At 40.3% G+C, this 15,899-nt stretch overlaps 1 protein-coding gene across 1 annotated transcript; it reads right to left on the bottom strand.

Annotated features, from left to right (window-relative positions):
* Positions 1-879: 879 nt before the first annotated feature.
* LOC147635667 (uncharacterized) lies at positions 880-1,410 on the bottom strand. Its single transcript, XM_086802299.1, has one exon. The coding sequence runs from the start codon at positions 1,408-1,410 to the stop codon at positions 880-882; it is 531 nt and encodes a 176-aa protein (XP_086658425.1).
* Between the last annotated feature and the right edge of the window lie 14,489 nt (positions 1,411-15,899).

Genomic DNA, 15,899 nt, shown 5'->3' with positions numbered 1-15,899 from the left:
CCAGAGCCGGAGCACCGTAAGGTCAGCACCCTCTAGGATCCTTCACAGGTCACCTAGCGCTTCACTCATAGGCCGCTTCCTTGGTCCCTCATCCACCGTACCGCAAGCTTACCGTTTAAATCAAACCGAGGCTGGTCAAGACCTCGGCCGACCTTGCTACGCGAGACATCCTCCATTGACTCTCCGTCAGTAGTTGTAACTTTATCAGTTAGGTCTCCACGACCTTAATCACAAGACGGTCAAAATGCTTCCCCAGTATTCTTGACATAAAACAGTCATTTACAAACAGGTTACAAATACAGTTTCTATAATGAACTCTCATCTTTCCACATTATCCCTCATCAATCCACATTACTTATTCCACATTCCATTCATATGTGTACTCGTTCTTATCCAATCACATCATTTTCCATCTCATCACACATCAGATTCATTCATATCACATATCATTTATTCACATCCCAATTCACATGCCATCACATCTCATCCATTCACTCATAGCGACGTCACATCATTTCACATACACATTCGCATTCATTATTCCACATACACATCCACATTCGTACTTCCACATCCAAATTTGCTTAATCTGCTCAGTCAAGTTCTCATCAAGCTGTACATTCTCTGGGATACGCATCGACTGGGAGAATCTCCTATCCCCCTCAGAGAGAACCAACAAAACTGGCACATGATCTGACATACAAGTACCAGCAAGAATCCCCACAGAGCCTCCTCTGTCCACAAGTAGATCACTAGCATACATCCTATCAATCCGAGAGAGGTTCGTGTTGCCAATCTGCCGATCTGAACGAGAAAAGAGGAGACTACCTCGCTCCCGTGCAAAGCCCTCAGAATGCCATACATCAACAACCCTCAATGTCATACATAATCTCTCCCATGCTGCAAGCTCTGTGCCATGAACAGTGGTCTGGCTCTTCCACTACATCTGTCCTCAGGTGCTTCAATCATGTTGAAGTCACCCCCAATATACCACTTATCAGCTTGAGGCAAAGCAACATCAATTTGTGTCCAAAACTCTGCACGAGCACTCTCATGATTCGGGGCATAGAGGTTCAGGAGACCAAGCCTGATCTCTCCCCATTGAAAAATCATCCACTGTGCTCTGCGAGGAATAATAATGCCTCTGTCAATGATGGCAGCCTGCCAAGTATCTACAATATACATACATACTCCCCCCTTAATACCAGAGGGTCCAAATGATGCTGACCAAAACACCTCAGAGTGTCTATGCATAAGATGACCACAATGCTGAATGCGATGCTCCTGCAACATAAGAACATCCACTGGACCACCAGTCAAGCAGCGCATCATCTCCTGGCGCAGACGCCCACGGTATCGCATAACATTGGAGCCTTCGAGCCCCTGTACATTCCATGAGATGATCCTCATGGGGACTGTGAGAACCAGGAGGCGGCCACAGCTGCTAGCCGAGCAATTTTGGAGATAGGTTTGGACGAAGAGAAATCCGAGTCCAAACGTCCCCTAAATCCTGAAAAGCGGCCTCTCAAGGCCTGTCTCAAGCAACTCCAGGTCTCAGTGGCCAACTCTTTGGCAAGATCATGTGGAACCTCATCCTCATGTACATAGCCTGGAGTCAACCTGCAGTCCACAATCAAATACATGACAATATGTCGCTCAGTGGCCTCTGGTGAGCCTGGCACCATCATAAACTTAGCCAAATCCCAGAAGTAAGCAAGAAATTCCGTGCACTCCAACTCTCCAAGATGGTGTGAAAATTCAATGATCTATGCACGCATGAATTGCATAGTAGCTGAGATAGTCCAACCTGTCTGTGAACTGCCACAAAGTGGAAAGGAGAAGGCCACTGCTGAGTCAATGGCTGTTGCCCCACGTGAGGCAAGAATCGCTACATGCACCCTCAGACGAGTAGCCGACCTGCTATCATCAAGTTCACCGAAGTGTCTAGTGAACTCATACCCAAACCTCTCGCCCTACAGGTGATAGTCAAAAGAAGCTAATCCAGGCGGAATAGCAGCCATGGGGGAAGTACTGATCACCACTGGGGGACGAGGAGAGGAGCTACCCTCTTGCGCAGCTCTGCTCGTCGCCACAAGAAGGATCTCTGTAAAGACCGTCGAGAGCACTGCGAGGAGGTGTGGGAGCCCAGTTAGGGGGAGGGGTAATAGTGGGCATGGTGCGAGTAACAACTGGAGGGGAGAAAGCGGGTGGATGAAGGTCAGGTGAAGGGGCAGAAGCAGGCGAGGGATGCGGGTCAGTAGAGGAAGGGGGAGAATGTGGGCGGGAGGAAGAAGGTGGAATGGTGGCGGCAGAGGGTGAAGAGGATGAATGGCCACCTGGACCTGTAGGCTCCTCCTACGGCTCTCTCTGCGGATGACAAGTCGACGCGCCCTTCAAGGAGTCCCCAGTTGAAGGACACTAAATCGGTTCCCTGTGGGAACCCACTACTGCTACGGGGCCTACCGTCCTCGTGGAATAGTTGTCTCTCTCTCAACAGTAGGCTGACGGTGCCGAGTAACTCTCTGCCAATCAGGACGAGCCCGTGCTGTCTCTGGGTCGCCTGGCTGGCCTTAGAGCTCTTGCCCAGCCATCGGGGTATGTGTCGTCTCCGAGTCAGTGCCCCCCGCCGACGTCTACTGTGGGCCAAAAGCCTCCTGTGGTGTCGCTCTAGCCTGTCTGGACTCCTGCTCTGGGCCCGTCTCGCTGAGCCTGCCTCTGAGTGCGCCTAGGGCAGGCCTTCGCTAAATGCCCTACCTGGCAGCAAATGAAGCACTGGTTCAGGAGGCCAAAGTATTCCACCTTCTGAGCCAGCCATTCACTTGCCAAGGTGGGAAGCTGTATCTCCGTCCGTAGTAGCTGAGCCGGGTCTGAAACAAGAACTCTCACAGAAGGAAGACCGGCTGCCTTGGCAACCACCGAGGCTACCGTGCGAGTTTGATCATGCGTTAAAGGATCATCCCAATAGAGTGGCACTTGTTAACTGTGTGATGTGGACTTAAAAATTTAATCCCCCTTAATGATATCACAAGGCTCCAGATGAAGATGATGGTAGTTTCCAAGGAAACATCCAATGCAACTAAGTAGCAAAAAACTCAAAGCTAGTAGCCAAAGTGCTTGAGGCGCAAGCCCTAAAGTTTGGAGTAGCTTGTGAAAAGACTAAAGGACTGGAACTAGAGCTCCAAAAGTATAAAACCCCAAACAGGACACAAAAATGCAAAGCACGACGATCAGTTATCAAGGGCAATGATTTCATGACCATTGAAAGTGGTTTGTACCATAGCTCTAATAAAAGCTCCATCCCTTGTGTGATAATACCAAAAGGTCTCCCCCTCAAACGAGCTCTTTCCAAAGAGAAGAAACCATTGATTACGCACACCTAGTAATAAGGGAACCTCAGATCATGCTAATGGCCGTAACCGAACCCATGACTATTCTTAAGAAAGATATACAAAAGAGACTGCACTTGAGAGCCTCTCTCTAGAACCAATCCAACCAAATTATTTTGCATTGCTAGATGAAGTGAAGGAGGACACAGTGGGAGGTGAAAGTTGGCCTTCCATGGGCCATCATCACCACAATAGCTTGTCTGTTGTGATAGGTGATAATTTTATCTTGATCCCATGAGAGTCACCGCCTCTCCTAGGGAAGAATCAGTGCATGTCTCCTACACATTGGTAGTAGGTCCAAGCCCACCTTTGAGTGAGTATGATCCACCTGAGCATGAATATTGCATGATGAAAAATACTACACCTCACAGCCTTCTTATCTTTGGAATTTTGTGTCCAAATAAGTTCTCTTCTTTTACAAGAAAATTCTCAACTTTGTAGAGACTTATCAGACTAGATGACTGTGAATCTAAGAGCCCACACACCTAAATCTTAATAGGAGGAGGAGAATGAGTCGTTCCAAATCAAGCACTCTTCTTCCATACCCAAAACAAAAGGCCAACCAAAGGTGCCCATGAACAAGGTGGGACACTACTTCAATAGCTTTAAAATGAATGCCATGTTACCTATTGTTTTTATAAAGTTATGATAGTTTTCACAATCTTGGATGGTGATATTGGTGTTATTATAGTCACCAAGGATTTTTGGGAGATCTAGGAAAGCCCACCACTCGTAAGCTTGACGTAAGCTTGATGGGAAGAGAGCTAAACATTTGGTTGTTCTTGCTAAACCTTTGGTTGTTCTTCAAGATGCAAAGATTAAGACCTTTGGGCTAAAATTTCTCTCTTTTTGTGTTCTCACACACACACACACCCCCTCTATAATTCTCACTATCTTTCTATCCTCTAGAGAGAGATACACAAACCATCTCTCTCTCTCTCTCTCTCTCATAGACACACACTAAGCCTCTCTTCTTCTCGCTATTTCTCTACCCTCTTGCTTATCCTCTCTCTCATTTTTACTCCCTCTTATTCCTCTCACTCTCTTCTTTCTTCCTCTCACTCTCTTCTTTCTACATCTCTCTCTCTCTACCCTAGTTGTCTCTCTCAACATACACACACACACTCTCTCTCTCTCCCTATGCCTCCTTTCCTCCTCGTTCTCTCTCTTAATCTCTTTCTCTTTTTCACACACTTTCTCTTTCTTTTTCATACTCTCTCTCATAGACACACACATACACACTCTCTCTTCCTATCATTATCTCTATACCCTCTTACCCATCCTCTCACTCTCTCTGCTATTTGTCACTCACTATCTCTCTCTAATATGTGTGTGTGTGTGTGTGTGTGTGTGATTTTATCTTAATGAGAGAGAGAGAGAGAGAGAACATAGTAAAATGAAGAAAGGGTATGTGAAATGATTAGTTAAGTTGAGGATGGGCATGCCCATGTTGAAATATACAAGTGAATAGGGTGTGTGTGGGAACAAGCTCTTGGATAGAGGCTGTAAAAGAGGAGATGTAATTGTGAAAGAACGTGTGAAAAGGTTAGGAGAATCTACTGGGAGAGAATAATGGGTAGCATGAGGGAATTTAGGAGTGTGGAGTTATTCTGGGAGATATTCAGGAAAAAGAGAAGAGGTGGAGAGAATCAGGCAAAAGGTGGAGATATTCTGGGAGTGAATCATGGAGAAATCAATGGGATTTGATGCTTGATGTAAACTCTATAAATTGAGGCATAGTCCTAATGAGAATTTGCTGGTTTTTGAGTATCCATGCCTACATTAATCTATGTGCTAATTATTCACTAATTACATCTTAATCACTTGCTAATCACTTTGTTAATTATGTTGATTCTAGTGTTTGATCCACCATAGCTCATCATTTAGCTCAAATTTCAACATGGTATCAGAGCCATGCCTAGAATCAACCAGATTTATGAGCCCATTAGTGAATTAATCAGGATTAGTAAGTAATTAGCAAAAAAAATCAGTTTTTAGTGAGTTTTTCACTCTTCCCCTTCACCCCCAGCCAGTGGAGGACTCTATTCTCCATGCACAGTCAACATTAGGCTATGCCCTCTTAACACAAGCTATCTAACACATCTAGCTACAAGCACATCAAACGGCGCAGCAAAACGCGAAAGCGTTTAGGAGAAATCGCCGTTTTCTTTAGCGCTGATTTTTCTGAGTATTCTGCAGATCTTGAGCTCATCAAATCAAATTGAGCTGATTCCTCTTAGCCCCGGGGGTTTTCAAGCATGCTCTACAAGCTGGTGAAGACAGAAATCAATTTCATCAAGTCTACAGAGAGATCCAAGCTCTTCATCAAATCTGCAGGTGACTTTGGTAAAACAGAGATTAAGCTTTCATTATTTGGTCAAATCTTGTGTTTCTTGGCTTAATCCTCTACTAGACTCATTGCTATTAATGCCTTTGAAAGCATTTGAGCTCATTTGAAGTGGAAGGCACCAGATCTGAGCTCCCCGCATACTCTGTTTTCTGCACACAAACCAGAGCATTAATTTGCTAATCAGTGATTAATCAGTGCTAATCACTGTACTTTGGTGCAATTGAGGGTTCAAATTAACCATTAGGTATCTGATACAGATCCCTAAAGCTTCAGATTGCAAATCAGAGTTGGTTTGATACTCCAACCATCCCGTACAAATTGGTTACTCTCAATTTAATGTAATTTCTGGTGATTTTATGCTGATAAAATTATTGTAATCATCTATTAAACACCAGATTGAGTTGTAAAAGGGTAGACACTGCCCTTGAATCTTGAATTTGGATCAAGAGGTAAGACCCCCTTCACATCACCATGAATTCAGCACAGGAAATAGCCAAATTTAATGGAGAACAGTTTTATACATGGCAAACAAAAACCATGTATTTGCTGATGAGGAAAAATCTGTGGGGATTAGTTGAAGGGAGAGATGAATGCCCAGAGAGAGGCGAAAATGAGTGGAAGAGTAGGAATGAAAAAGCATTGGGGCTTATTGCACTCAGTTTAAATGATGAGATCATTCATCATATCACAGGGATACAGTGGGCAAAAGATGCATGGGATGAACTCAATAAATTATTTGGTACACAAGCAAAAAATTCCAAGATAAATCTATTAATGCAATTCTACAAATTGGACATGAAGGAAAGTGAACCCTTAATCACACACTTGAACAAATATAAAAGTATTAAGCAACAGCTGGCAGCTATTGGCAAAAAGGTAGAAGATGATGAAGCATTAGCTGTACTTTTGAAGAGTGTGGACAAAGGAGATTATGAAAACATTGTAGCAACACTAAAGAATGTACCTGAACTGAAGATACACGAGATAGAAGCAGCTCTACTAGAGCAAGAGAGCAGAGGCAAAGAGAAGAAAGAGCTCGACTCAACAGCAGGAGAGGAAAAAGCATTCTTCACTCGAGGAGGATTCTCTCGAGGACGAGGACGAGGAAGAGGCAGAGTAGGAGGGAGGACCTTCACTTGCCACAAATGTGGAAAGCCAGGACACATGGCGAGAGACTGCTATAGCAAACCCAGTGAAGAAGGAACAACATCGGCAAACTTCATGGAGGCTCCAAGAGAAGTGGAGTCGGATCATCTTTTCTGAAAGAGAGAGAGAGAGAGAACCCACAACCCAATGTAACCTGCCCCAATAAAGTAAAACCACCTCTCAGCCACCGATGATGTAGGCCAAGTGGTAGATGTATGTGTGAGCACTTTAGTCAAGGTCGCGGGCACTTATAGTAGCCTTGGACACATAGAGAGAGAGAGTGTCAAGGACTATGGAGTTTAGGGACTTGAGGCACTAGTCGCGGGCTATCAAGTAAGAGGGAAACTTGATACAGGGTCCAGGTGTGTTAGGATTATTCACTTGAGGGGAGGTGTTGAAATATACAAGTGAATAGGGTGTGTGTGGGAACAAGCTCTTGGATAGAGGCTGTAAAAGAGGAGATGTAATTGTGAAAGAACGTGTGAAAAGGTTAGGAGAATCTACTGGGAGAGAATAATGGGTAGCATGAGGGAATTTAGGAGTGTGGAGTTATTCTGGGAGATATTCAGGGAAAAGAGAAGAGGTGGAGAGAATCAGGCAAAAGGTGGAGATATTCTGGGAGTGAATCATGGAGAAATCAATGGGATTTGATGCTTGATGTAAACTCTATAAATTGAGGCATAGTCCTAATGAGAATTTGCTGGTTTTTGAGTATCCATGCCTACATTAATCTATGTGCTAATTATTCATTAATTACGTCTTAATCACTTGCTAATCACTTTGTTAATTATGTTGATTCTAGTGTTTGATCCACCATAGCTCATCATTTAGCTCAAATTTCAACAGCCCAAACTTGTAAATTATAATAACAGAAGTAAATTTTATATGTATGTATTTTTTTGCTAGAAAAATATGATAAGTAGTATTTGGTATGAAACTGAAAGGTGCAGCTGGATCATCTCCTTTTTGCAAGAGTGATTTAGTTGTTTAAGGCTTCTAGTTTAAGAGTTTCTAACATAAATATGATTATTGTTATTAAAAAAAATGATCTTTGTGGGTTTATATCGATTTTATAAAGTCAAATATCCTTTCTTATATTTGGATACATATTATTTACAAGAAAAATAAACGTTTTTACCTAGAGATTGTTTATAAAAAAAATGCATTGGACGCTTTATAATTTAAAAAAAGAAACAAATGCGCTAGACACTAAAAAAACAGATGCAGTGGATGCTAAAAAAATAGGTGCTCTTAGACGCTATAACAAGTATAAAAACCAATAGGGACAGGCTGAGGAAGCACTGAATTATTTTGAATGGATGCAATGCTTGACGTTATTACAACCGAGGAAGCACTAAATTATTTTGAAACACGGATGGGGTCTCTCTCTATTCAACGTTGGACAATGCTGCAACCGAGGAAGCACTGAATTGTTTTCAATGGATGCACACCAGGGTCTCTCTACTCAACCAAGGTAACCAAGGTGGTGCCAACAATAAGGTTTCTATCTTAGCAACTTTTTTCTTTCAATTTTTGCCTCAATATCTTGGCCCTTGTCTATGGCGGTGTCTTTGTGAACGCTACCAAGTTTGTTTGCAGCTTTAACACTTGTGGTAGCATAATATCTTCTAACAATAGTTGAGTGCCATGGCTACAAGGAAACCTTTTAATCTTCATTGTCTCCTTCTTTCCTGTCCTTGATCACTTGGAGTAAACTGAGCACTTTACACAGGAATAGCTATGGGTAGTAGGAACCTTTATGTTCTTCATATCCCCCTTCTTCCTTGTCCTCCAATAGCTATGGCTAGCAGGAACCTTTATGTTCTTCATCTTCCCCTTCTTTCATGTCCTCCATCTCTATGTTAAAGCAGACTATCACTCTCTCTCCTCTGAGTAGACAAGTACATGAACCCATCATCAAGTAGCACATGTATGTCAACAACACTTTCCTATCTGATTTTCTCACTGAGATGTATGTTCTTGTGGGAGTGATGGTGAGAGCCCCATTTCTTGTGTCCAGGAACCACATCCCAACCTTCTCCCCCATGAAAACCTTGATGCATAAAAGAGCAGTGAAGGGAGGTAGTGACTTCTCAATGTTGCTGAATTGGACCAATTTGAAGATGTAAATGCCAAGGGGGAAGATGCAGATGTCAAGGGGGAAGAAGCTTCAAGGGTTTTTCTTTCAAGCTAAAAGATCATGCTTCTCCCTCTCTCTTGATATGTATGCCAAGTGTGGTGCTCTTGCCAAAGCACCACAATTGACTATGTTGTACATATCTTGTAATCAGTGCACTCCAAGAGACAACATCCCAGGAAATAACTGTGAGATCCCCCTGTTCCCACCGGGCAACGGATTCGGGTACTAGCAGCGGAAGTAGCACTTCTCGCACGGGACAGGGGTCCCACATTCGGGGCCTCGTCCACGGATATCCGGACAAGAGACTAATCCGTCGGTTTTTCCAAAACCGAACCCGGAAAAAACTTTCCTTACCCGGAAAGCACGGGCGATTCCACCAGGATAATTTTTTTCTCTAACGTAGTCAAGATCATTACTGATCACGCTGATCCAACTGCACCTATAAAGATACTCGGTCGGATCAAGGAAGAAACTTGCACTTGGATCATTGGGATCAACGCTTTTTTCCCCATCAAGAGGCACAGCCGTTGATTCCTATCCATAGAACAATTACTATCCGGGACTTACTTCATCTATCGTAATAACAGAAATTGAGTCTCGGTTTACGGATCCATCAGTCCAGCCTAACCCCATCCGATCCCATGGGTTAGCCAACCGCCCAACCACTGTAGTGATGGGATCCAATTTGGAATTTGGTTAGGTTTTGTCCCGGGTACCAAGGAAAAGAGTTCCAAGGCCCCCTAGCCGGAATTTCATGCAAACATAAAACTAGCCACACCACTTACACACCCAATATGAAAATTGCCTTTTTCTTAGCATCAGCTAACTTTAAAACAATCCTTTAATGAAACCATAGTACCACTGATCACAATCTCCCAATTTATCCAGTTGATTCATAATTTCCCATCATTCCTTCATCAGAGTATCTATGGCATCATTGGCAACTAGAACGCTCACCACCTGTCCACACAGAGGCCGTTTCCATAGTTCCTAGCCCATAATACTCGGCAATATAATCACTTATCAAGATGGACTCTCGTTGAAGATCAGCAAGATCAACCAACAGATCCATATAAAAGAGCCATGGACTCATCCGTTGAGGACCAGCAAGGTCAGTCAACCAGATCCATGCCCGGTTTCACAAAACAACTCTTACTCCTTGTTCCAATATCTTCCTCGACGCACGCGTGGGTATCCTAGGTGACCCAAAGCCCGAGCACCGTATGGTCAGCACCCTCTAGGATCCTTCGCAGGTGACCTAGCGCTTCACTCATAGGCCACTTCCTTGGTCCCTCATCCACCGTACCGGAAGCTCACCATTTTAATCGAACCGAGGCTGGTCAAGACCTCGGTCGACCTTGCTACGCGAGACGTCCTCCATTGACTCTCCGTCAGCAGTTGCAACTTTATCAGTTAGGTCTCCACGACCTTAATCACAAGACGGTCAAAATGCTTCCCCAGCATTCTTGACATAAAACAGCCATTTACAAACAGCATTTACAAACAGTTTACAAATACAGTTTCTATATTAAATCTCATTTTTCCACATTATCCCTCATTAATCCACATTACTTATTCCACATTCCATGTATATGTGTACTCATCCAATCACCTCCTTTAAAATCTCTTCACTTCAGATTCCTTCACATCACATATCATATATTCACATCCATATCCACATCCATACATCCACATCCACATTCACATCCATACATCCACATCTACATGCTTATCTCCATTTTCACATCCTCATTTATACATCCACATCCCATATCCACATTCATACATACACATCCATATCCACATCCACATCCACATCCACATTCACATCTATGCATCCATATCTACATGCTTACCTCCATTTTCACATCCTTATTTATACATCCACATCCCATATCCACATTCATACATACACATCCATACATCCACATCCCATATCCACATTCATACATACACATCCATACATCCACAACTACATCCACATACATACATACATCCACATCCACATTCCACATTCACATCTATACATCCACATCTACATTCACATTCACATACATCCACATCCACATTCCCATACATCCACATCTATACATCCACATTCCACATTCACATCTACATTCACATTCACATACATCCACATCTACATTCACATTCACATACATCCACATCCCCATTCCCATTCACATCTATACATCCACATCTACATCCACATACATACATACATCCACATCCACATTCCACATTCACATCTATACATCCACATCTACATCCACATTCACATACATCCACATCCACATTTCCATTCACATCTATACATCCACATCCATTCACATCTATACATCCACATCTACATCCACATTTACATCTATGCATATACATCTTCATGCATATATCCATTTTCATGTTCATACATCCACACTCCCATCTCCATATCCACACATCCACATACATACATCCATTTTCACATTCCCATTTATATAACCCCATATACCTTCACATCTAATCTTTTACATCACATCCATTCTCGCCCTATCACAACCCATATACATCTTATCCTATCACATACACTTCTTACCTCATCCCCCCATACACATCTTAATTCATCTTATCACATCCTAACTTATTTCATAAGCATCTTATCACCTCTTATCACACCTCTTATCACATCCTATCACTTTCCATACGCATCTTATCAATTCTTATCACATCTCATACACCTCTTATCACATCTTATCACATTTCATATCTTTTTTAAAAAAAAAAAGAGAATTCTTTTATTTGATATAAGATTTCTCTACACATTTATTTATACATAAATTCCATTTAAGGAGACTAACACTTTCGAAATTAAAATCAATCTTTTATGCATCTTCTTATGCATGATTTCAATTTGGTAGGGAATTATACTTTTAGAATAAAAGAATTTCTCTTATGCATCTAAGTTAAGCATAAAATCCATTTATGAGGAAAATCATACTTTTAGTATAAAAAGAATATCTTTTATGCATACCTATATGCATGAAATCCAATATGATAAAAGTAACACTTTTGATATAAAAATTTTTCCTTTATGCATACTTCTATGCATGAAAATTAAAAATGATAAAAGTAACGCTTTTGATATAAAAATTTTCCTTTATGCATACTTCTATGCATGAAAATTAAAAATGATAAAAGTAACGCTTTTGATATAAAAATTTTCTTTTATGCATACTTTTATGTATGAAATAAAAATGATAAAAGTAACACTTTTGATATAAAAATTTATCCATTATGCATACTTCTATGCATGAAAATAAAAATGGTAAAAATAACACTTTTGATATAAAAATTTATCCTTTATGCATAATATTAAAATTCAATTTCTCCATGATTATAATGAAATTCTTTCAATTAATCTAGGATGATGATTCCTAGAATATGGTAGGAAGTCCTCTTTTTATGCTTTGAATGAAAATTTTTTATGCATAATTTTTATAAAAATTTTGCCATAGCTCCGCTGCTATGACTTATAAATCTCAATTTTTCTAAGGGATAAAGCTTATTATTAAGGAAATAATTAAAATGATTCTCTAATTGGATCCTTAATCCATAATGGATTGAATCATCAATATACATAAACTAAAAGCATAAGAAAAAGCCATTAATTTGGCCTCAAGCATAGCTTAATCTTGGGTTAAGGAAAAGCTTTATGAAAAGCTTGATTTGGATTGAGAATGGGTCATGAGTATGACCATTTCTTGAGTGAGAGAGAGAATTTACATAAGAATCATTAGAATTTAAACATAAATGAAAATTAACTTCAATAGCATTTATTAAATTATGTAACTCTTCACTACTATTCAAACTTCAATAGCATTTAAAAAAAACCATACCAATTAAACTTCTCAAGCTTGAGAGGGGTTGAGAAGAGAGAAACATTGAGAAATTATAGAAAGATGAATATTCACTAATTACCTTACAACTTGCTTGATTCTTTGTTCACGGTAGAGGCCCCCAACCAATCAATTGGTTAAGTATGTTGATGGAGCCACTAATGGGGATTGAAGAAAGAGGGAAGCTCCAAAAACTAGTGAATTATTAAATGAATTCACAGTTCTTGGCTTAGGTGGAGTAAAGTAACGATGCATAAACACTATATATTTTCAACAAGGGTGAGGCTTCTATTTATAGGAAAAATTGAGCTCCTAACCAAACAAACTGATTCTAGAATTTTCTAAATCAGTTTGGTCAATATTTGACCATTTTTAGGTCAGTTAAGCTAACTTTTTGGAACTAGACTTGAATGAGGAGAGAGGAGAGATGAAATATCTCAATTTTTATGAGTTTAAAACTCATTCAAGCATGTGAAATATGCACCTCCTTTAAAGAACTCCCCTTCCTTACATATGTCATATTTTTAATATTGCTCATAGTTTTTTACTAATAAACCTTGTACATTTTCAACTCTTCATCTTATGTGAAATATGCACCTCCTTTAAAGAACTCCCCTTCCTTACATATGTCATACTTTTAATATTGCTCATAATTTTTTACTAATAAATCTTGTACATTTTCAACTCTTCATCTTATGTGAAATATGCACCTCCTTTAAAGAACTCCTCTTCCTTACATATGTCATACTTTTAATATTGCTCATAATTTTTTACTAATAAACCTTGTACATTTTCAACTCTTCATCTTATGTGAAATATGCACCTCCTTTAAAGAACTCCTCTTCCTTACATATGTCATACTTTTAATATTGCTCATAATTTTTTACTAATAAACCTTGTACATTTTCAACTCTTCATCTTATGTGAGTATTTACTCATTTTTGGGTATCTTCTTTTTCAAATTGGATTTATCTCCTCCCTACACATGGATTGATGCTATTGGTCCATAGGAACCTTAATTGGACCATAATCCAAAAATTTCTGAAAATCTAGACCCTTAGACTAAGGTCCTTTATACACATTTCCAATTAATTCCAATTGCACATTGGAAAGTTCTTTTTGAATTTCTGTTTCAAGGAAACTTATTTTAATAAGATGAGATAATTTTCTATCCAAAAATATTAAAAATCTGAATATTCTCTCTCTAGAATATTTTCTCTCTCTAGGTTAAAACAGTTAGAAACAAGTCTTTTATATTTCTGAAGAGGGATTGATTATAGAAGAAGATACTAGACATCAAAAAGGGGTTTGGGGGAGGAATCTTACAATAAAGCTCCTCAAGCATGCCCTCTTTAGGCTTAGCTATTATTGAAATATGCAAGTGAATGGGAATGTGCGGGAACAAGTCCTTAGTAAGAGAGTGTCAAAGGGAGTCTGTAATTAAGTAGGTAGCAGTGAAAAGTGAGAGGTATCTACTGATGAGAGAATCAAGGGTAGCATGAGTGAATATAGGGGTGTGGAAAGATTCTAGGAAAATTTACCCCCAGATGTAGGGGAGGTGGCACAAATCAAGGAGAAATCAGTGGGATTAGATGCTTGGTATCTTGTGGATGTAAACCCTGTAAATTGATGCATTGGCCTAATGAGTATTTGCTGGTTTTTGAGTATCCATGTCTACATTATCCTATTAGGTTAATTGCTCAGTAATCTTATTTTAATTATCATCTTAATCACATGCTAATAATGTTGATTTGTGCATTTGATTTGTGCATTTGATCCACTATAGCCCACTCTTGTTGGCATTTTAATATGGTATCACAGAAAAATATCCATGCACATCCTTGCTTTAGCCTATCATTTAGTGATTTAATTAGTATTGCCCTTTATTTCACCATAGCTGCCTGCACACCCCTTTGAAGAAGAAGTCAATGCTCCTAAACCCCTTCACCATTCATCAAATCCTTTGAGGGGGCTCATCATCAGGTTAGGGCGACCTCCATCGCCAGCTCACGAAGTCTGCATCGCGCGCAGGTCGGCGCTTTCTGAGTTTTCCCCAAATCTAGTTAGAATCCCTTCAAATACACGCTACTCTGACCAAATCAGACCTCAAGAGAGCATTCCCGAGGGTTTTCCAATGTTGTGAACACGCCTGTGTGGTCAGAATCGCGAAAAATCATCGCCAGCCAACCAATTTTAGCTCTATGGTACTCATAGAAAGAAGTTTTAGTAATCTTAAGATTAAGTACTAATTATTATTTCTAATCTTGAATTTATGGTGCTTAAGGTAATGCTAACCCACTGTTAAATCTTGCCCTAGCTCCACATTGAAAAAATCCTTGAGCATCATTGAGATTTTGGTGCACAAAGTTACATCATTTTCACATGCCCATTTCTGAGTGTTTTAGGGTTTAGAACTTCATTGTACTTGCCTGATCTCATTAAAAGGGGAGATTGAAGGAGTAATGAGCTCACGCTTCAGTATGATGTACCAACCCATTTCATATCATCATCATCATGTACATCACTACATGCCTACACTTCATGCAAGTGAGCTAGACACTGCCATTGCTTTCATGCAATCGGTAAGACCTCTCACATCTCTCATGGCACTCTGTGTGGTCAGAATCGCAAAAAATCATCACCAGCAACAATCGATTTCAGCTCTATGGTACTCATAGTAGAAAGAAGTTTTGGTAATCTTAAGATTAAGTACTAATTATTATTTCTAATCTTAAATTTATGGTGCTTAAGGTAATGCTAACCCATTGCTAAATCTTGCCTTAGCTCCACATTGAAAAAATCCTTGGGCATCATTGAGATTTTGGTGCACAAAGTTACATCATTTTCACATGCTCATTTTTGAGTGTTTTAGGGTTTAGAACTTCATTGTACTTGCCTGATCTCATTAAGGGGAGATTTAAGGAGTAATAAGCTCATGCTTCAGTATGATGTACCAACCCATTTCATATCATCATTATCACGTACATCACTACATGCCTACA

The sequence above is a fragment of the Cibotium barometz genome, chromosome 9, assembly GCF_041138505.1.
Source record: "Cibotium barometz isolate CiBa-2024 chromosome 9, ASM4113850v1, whole genome shotgun sequence".
NCBI lineage: Eukaryota > Viridiplantae > Streptophyta > Polypodiopsida > Cyatheales > Cibotiaceae > Cibotium > Cibotium barometz.
Note: the sequence above shows the minus strand (reverse complement) of the source record. Positions and strands in the feature narration are given on the sequence as shown.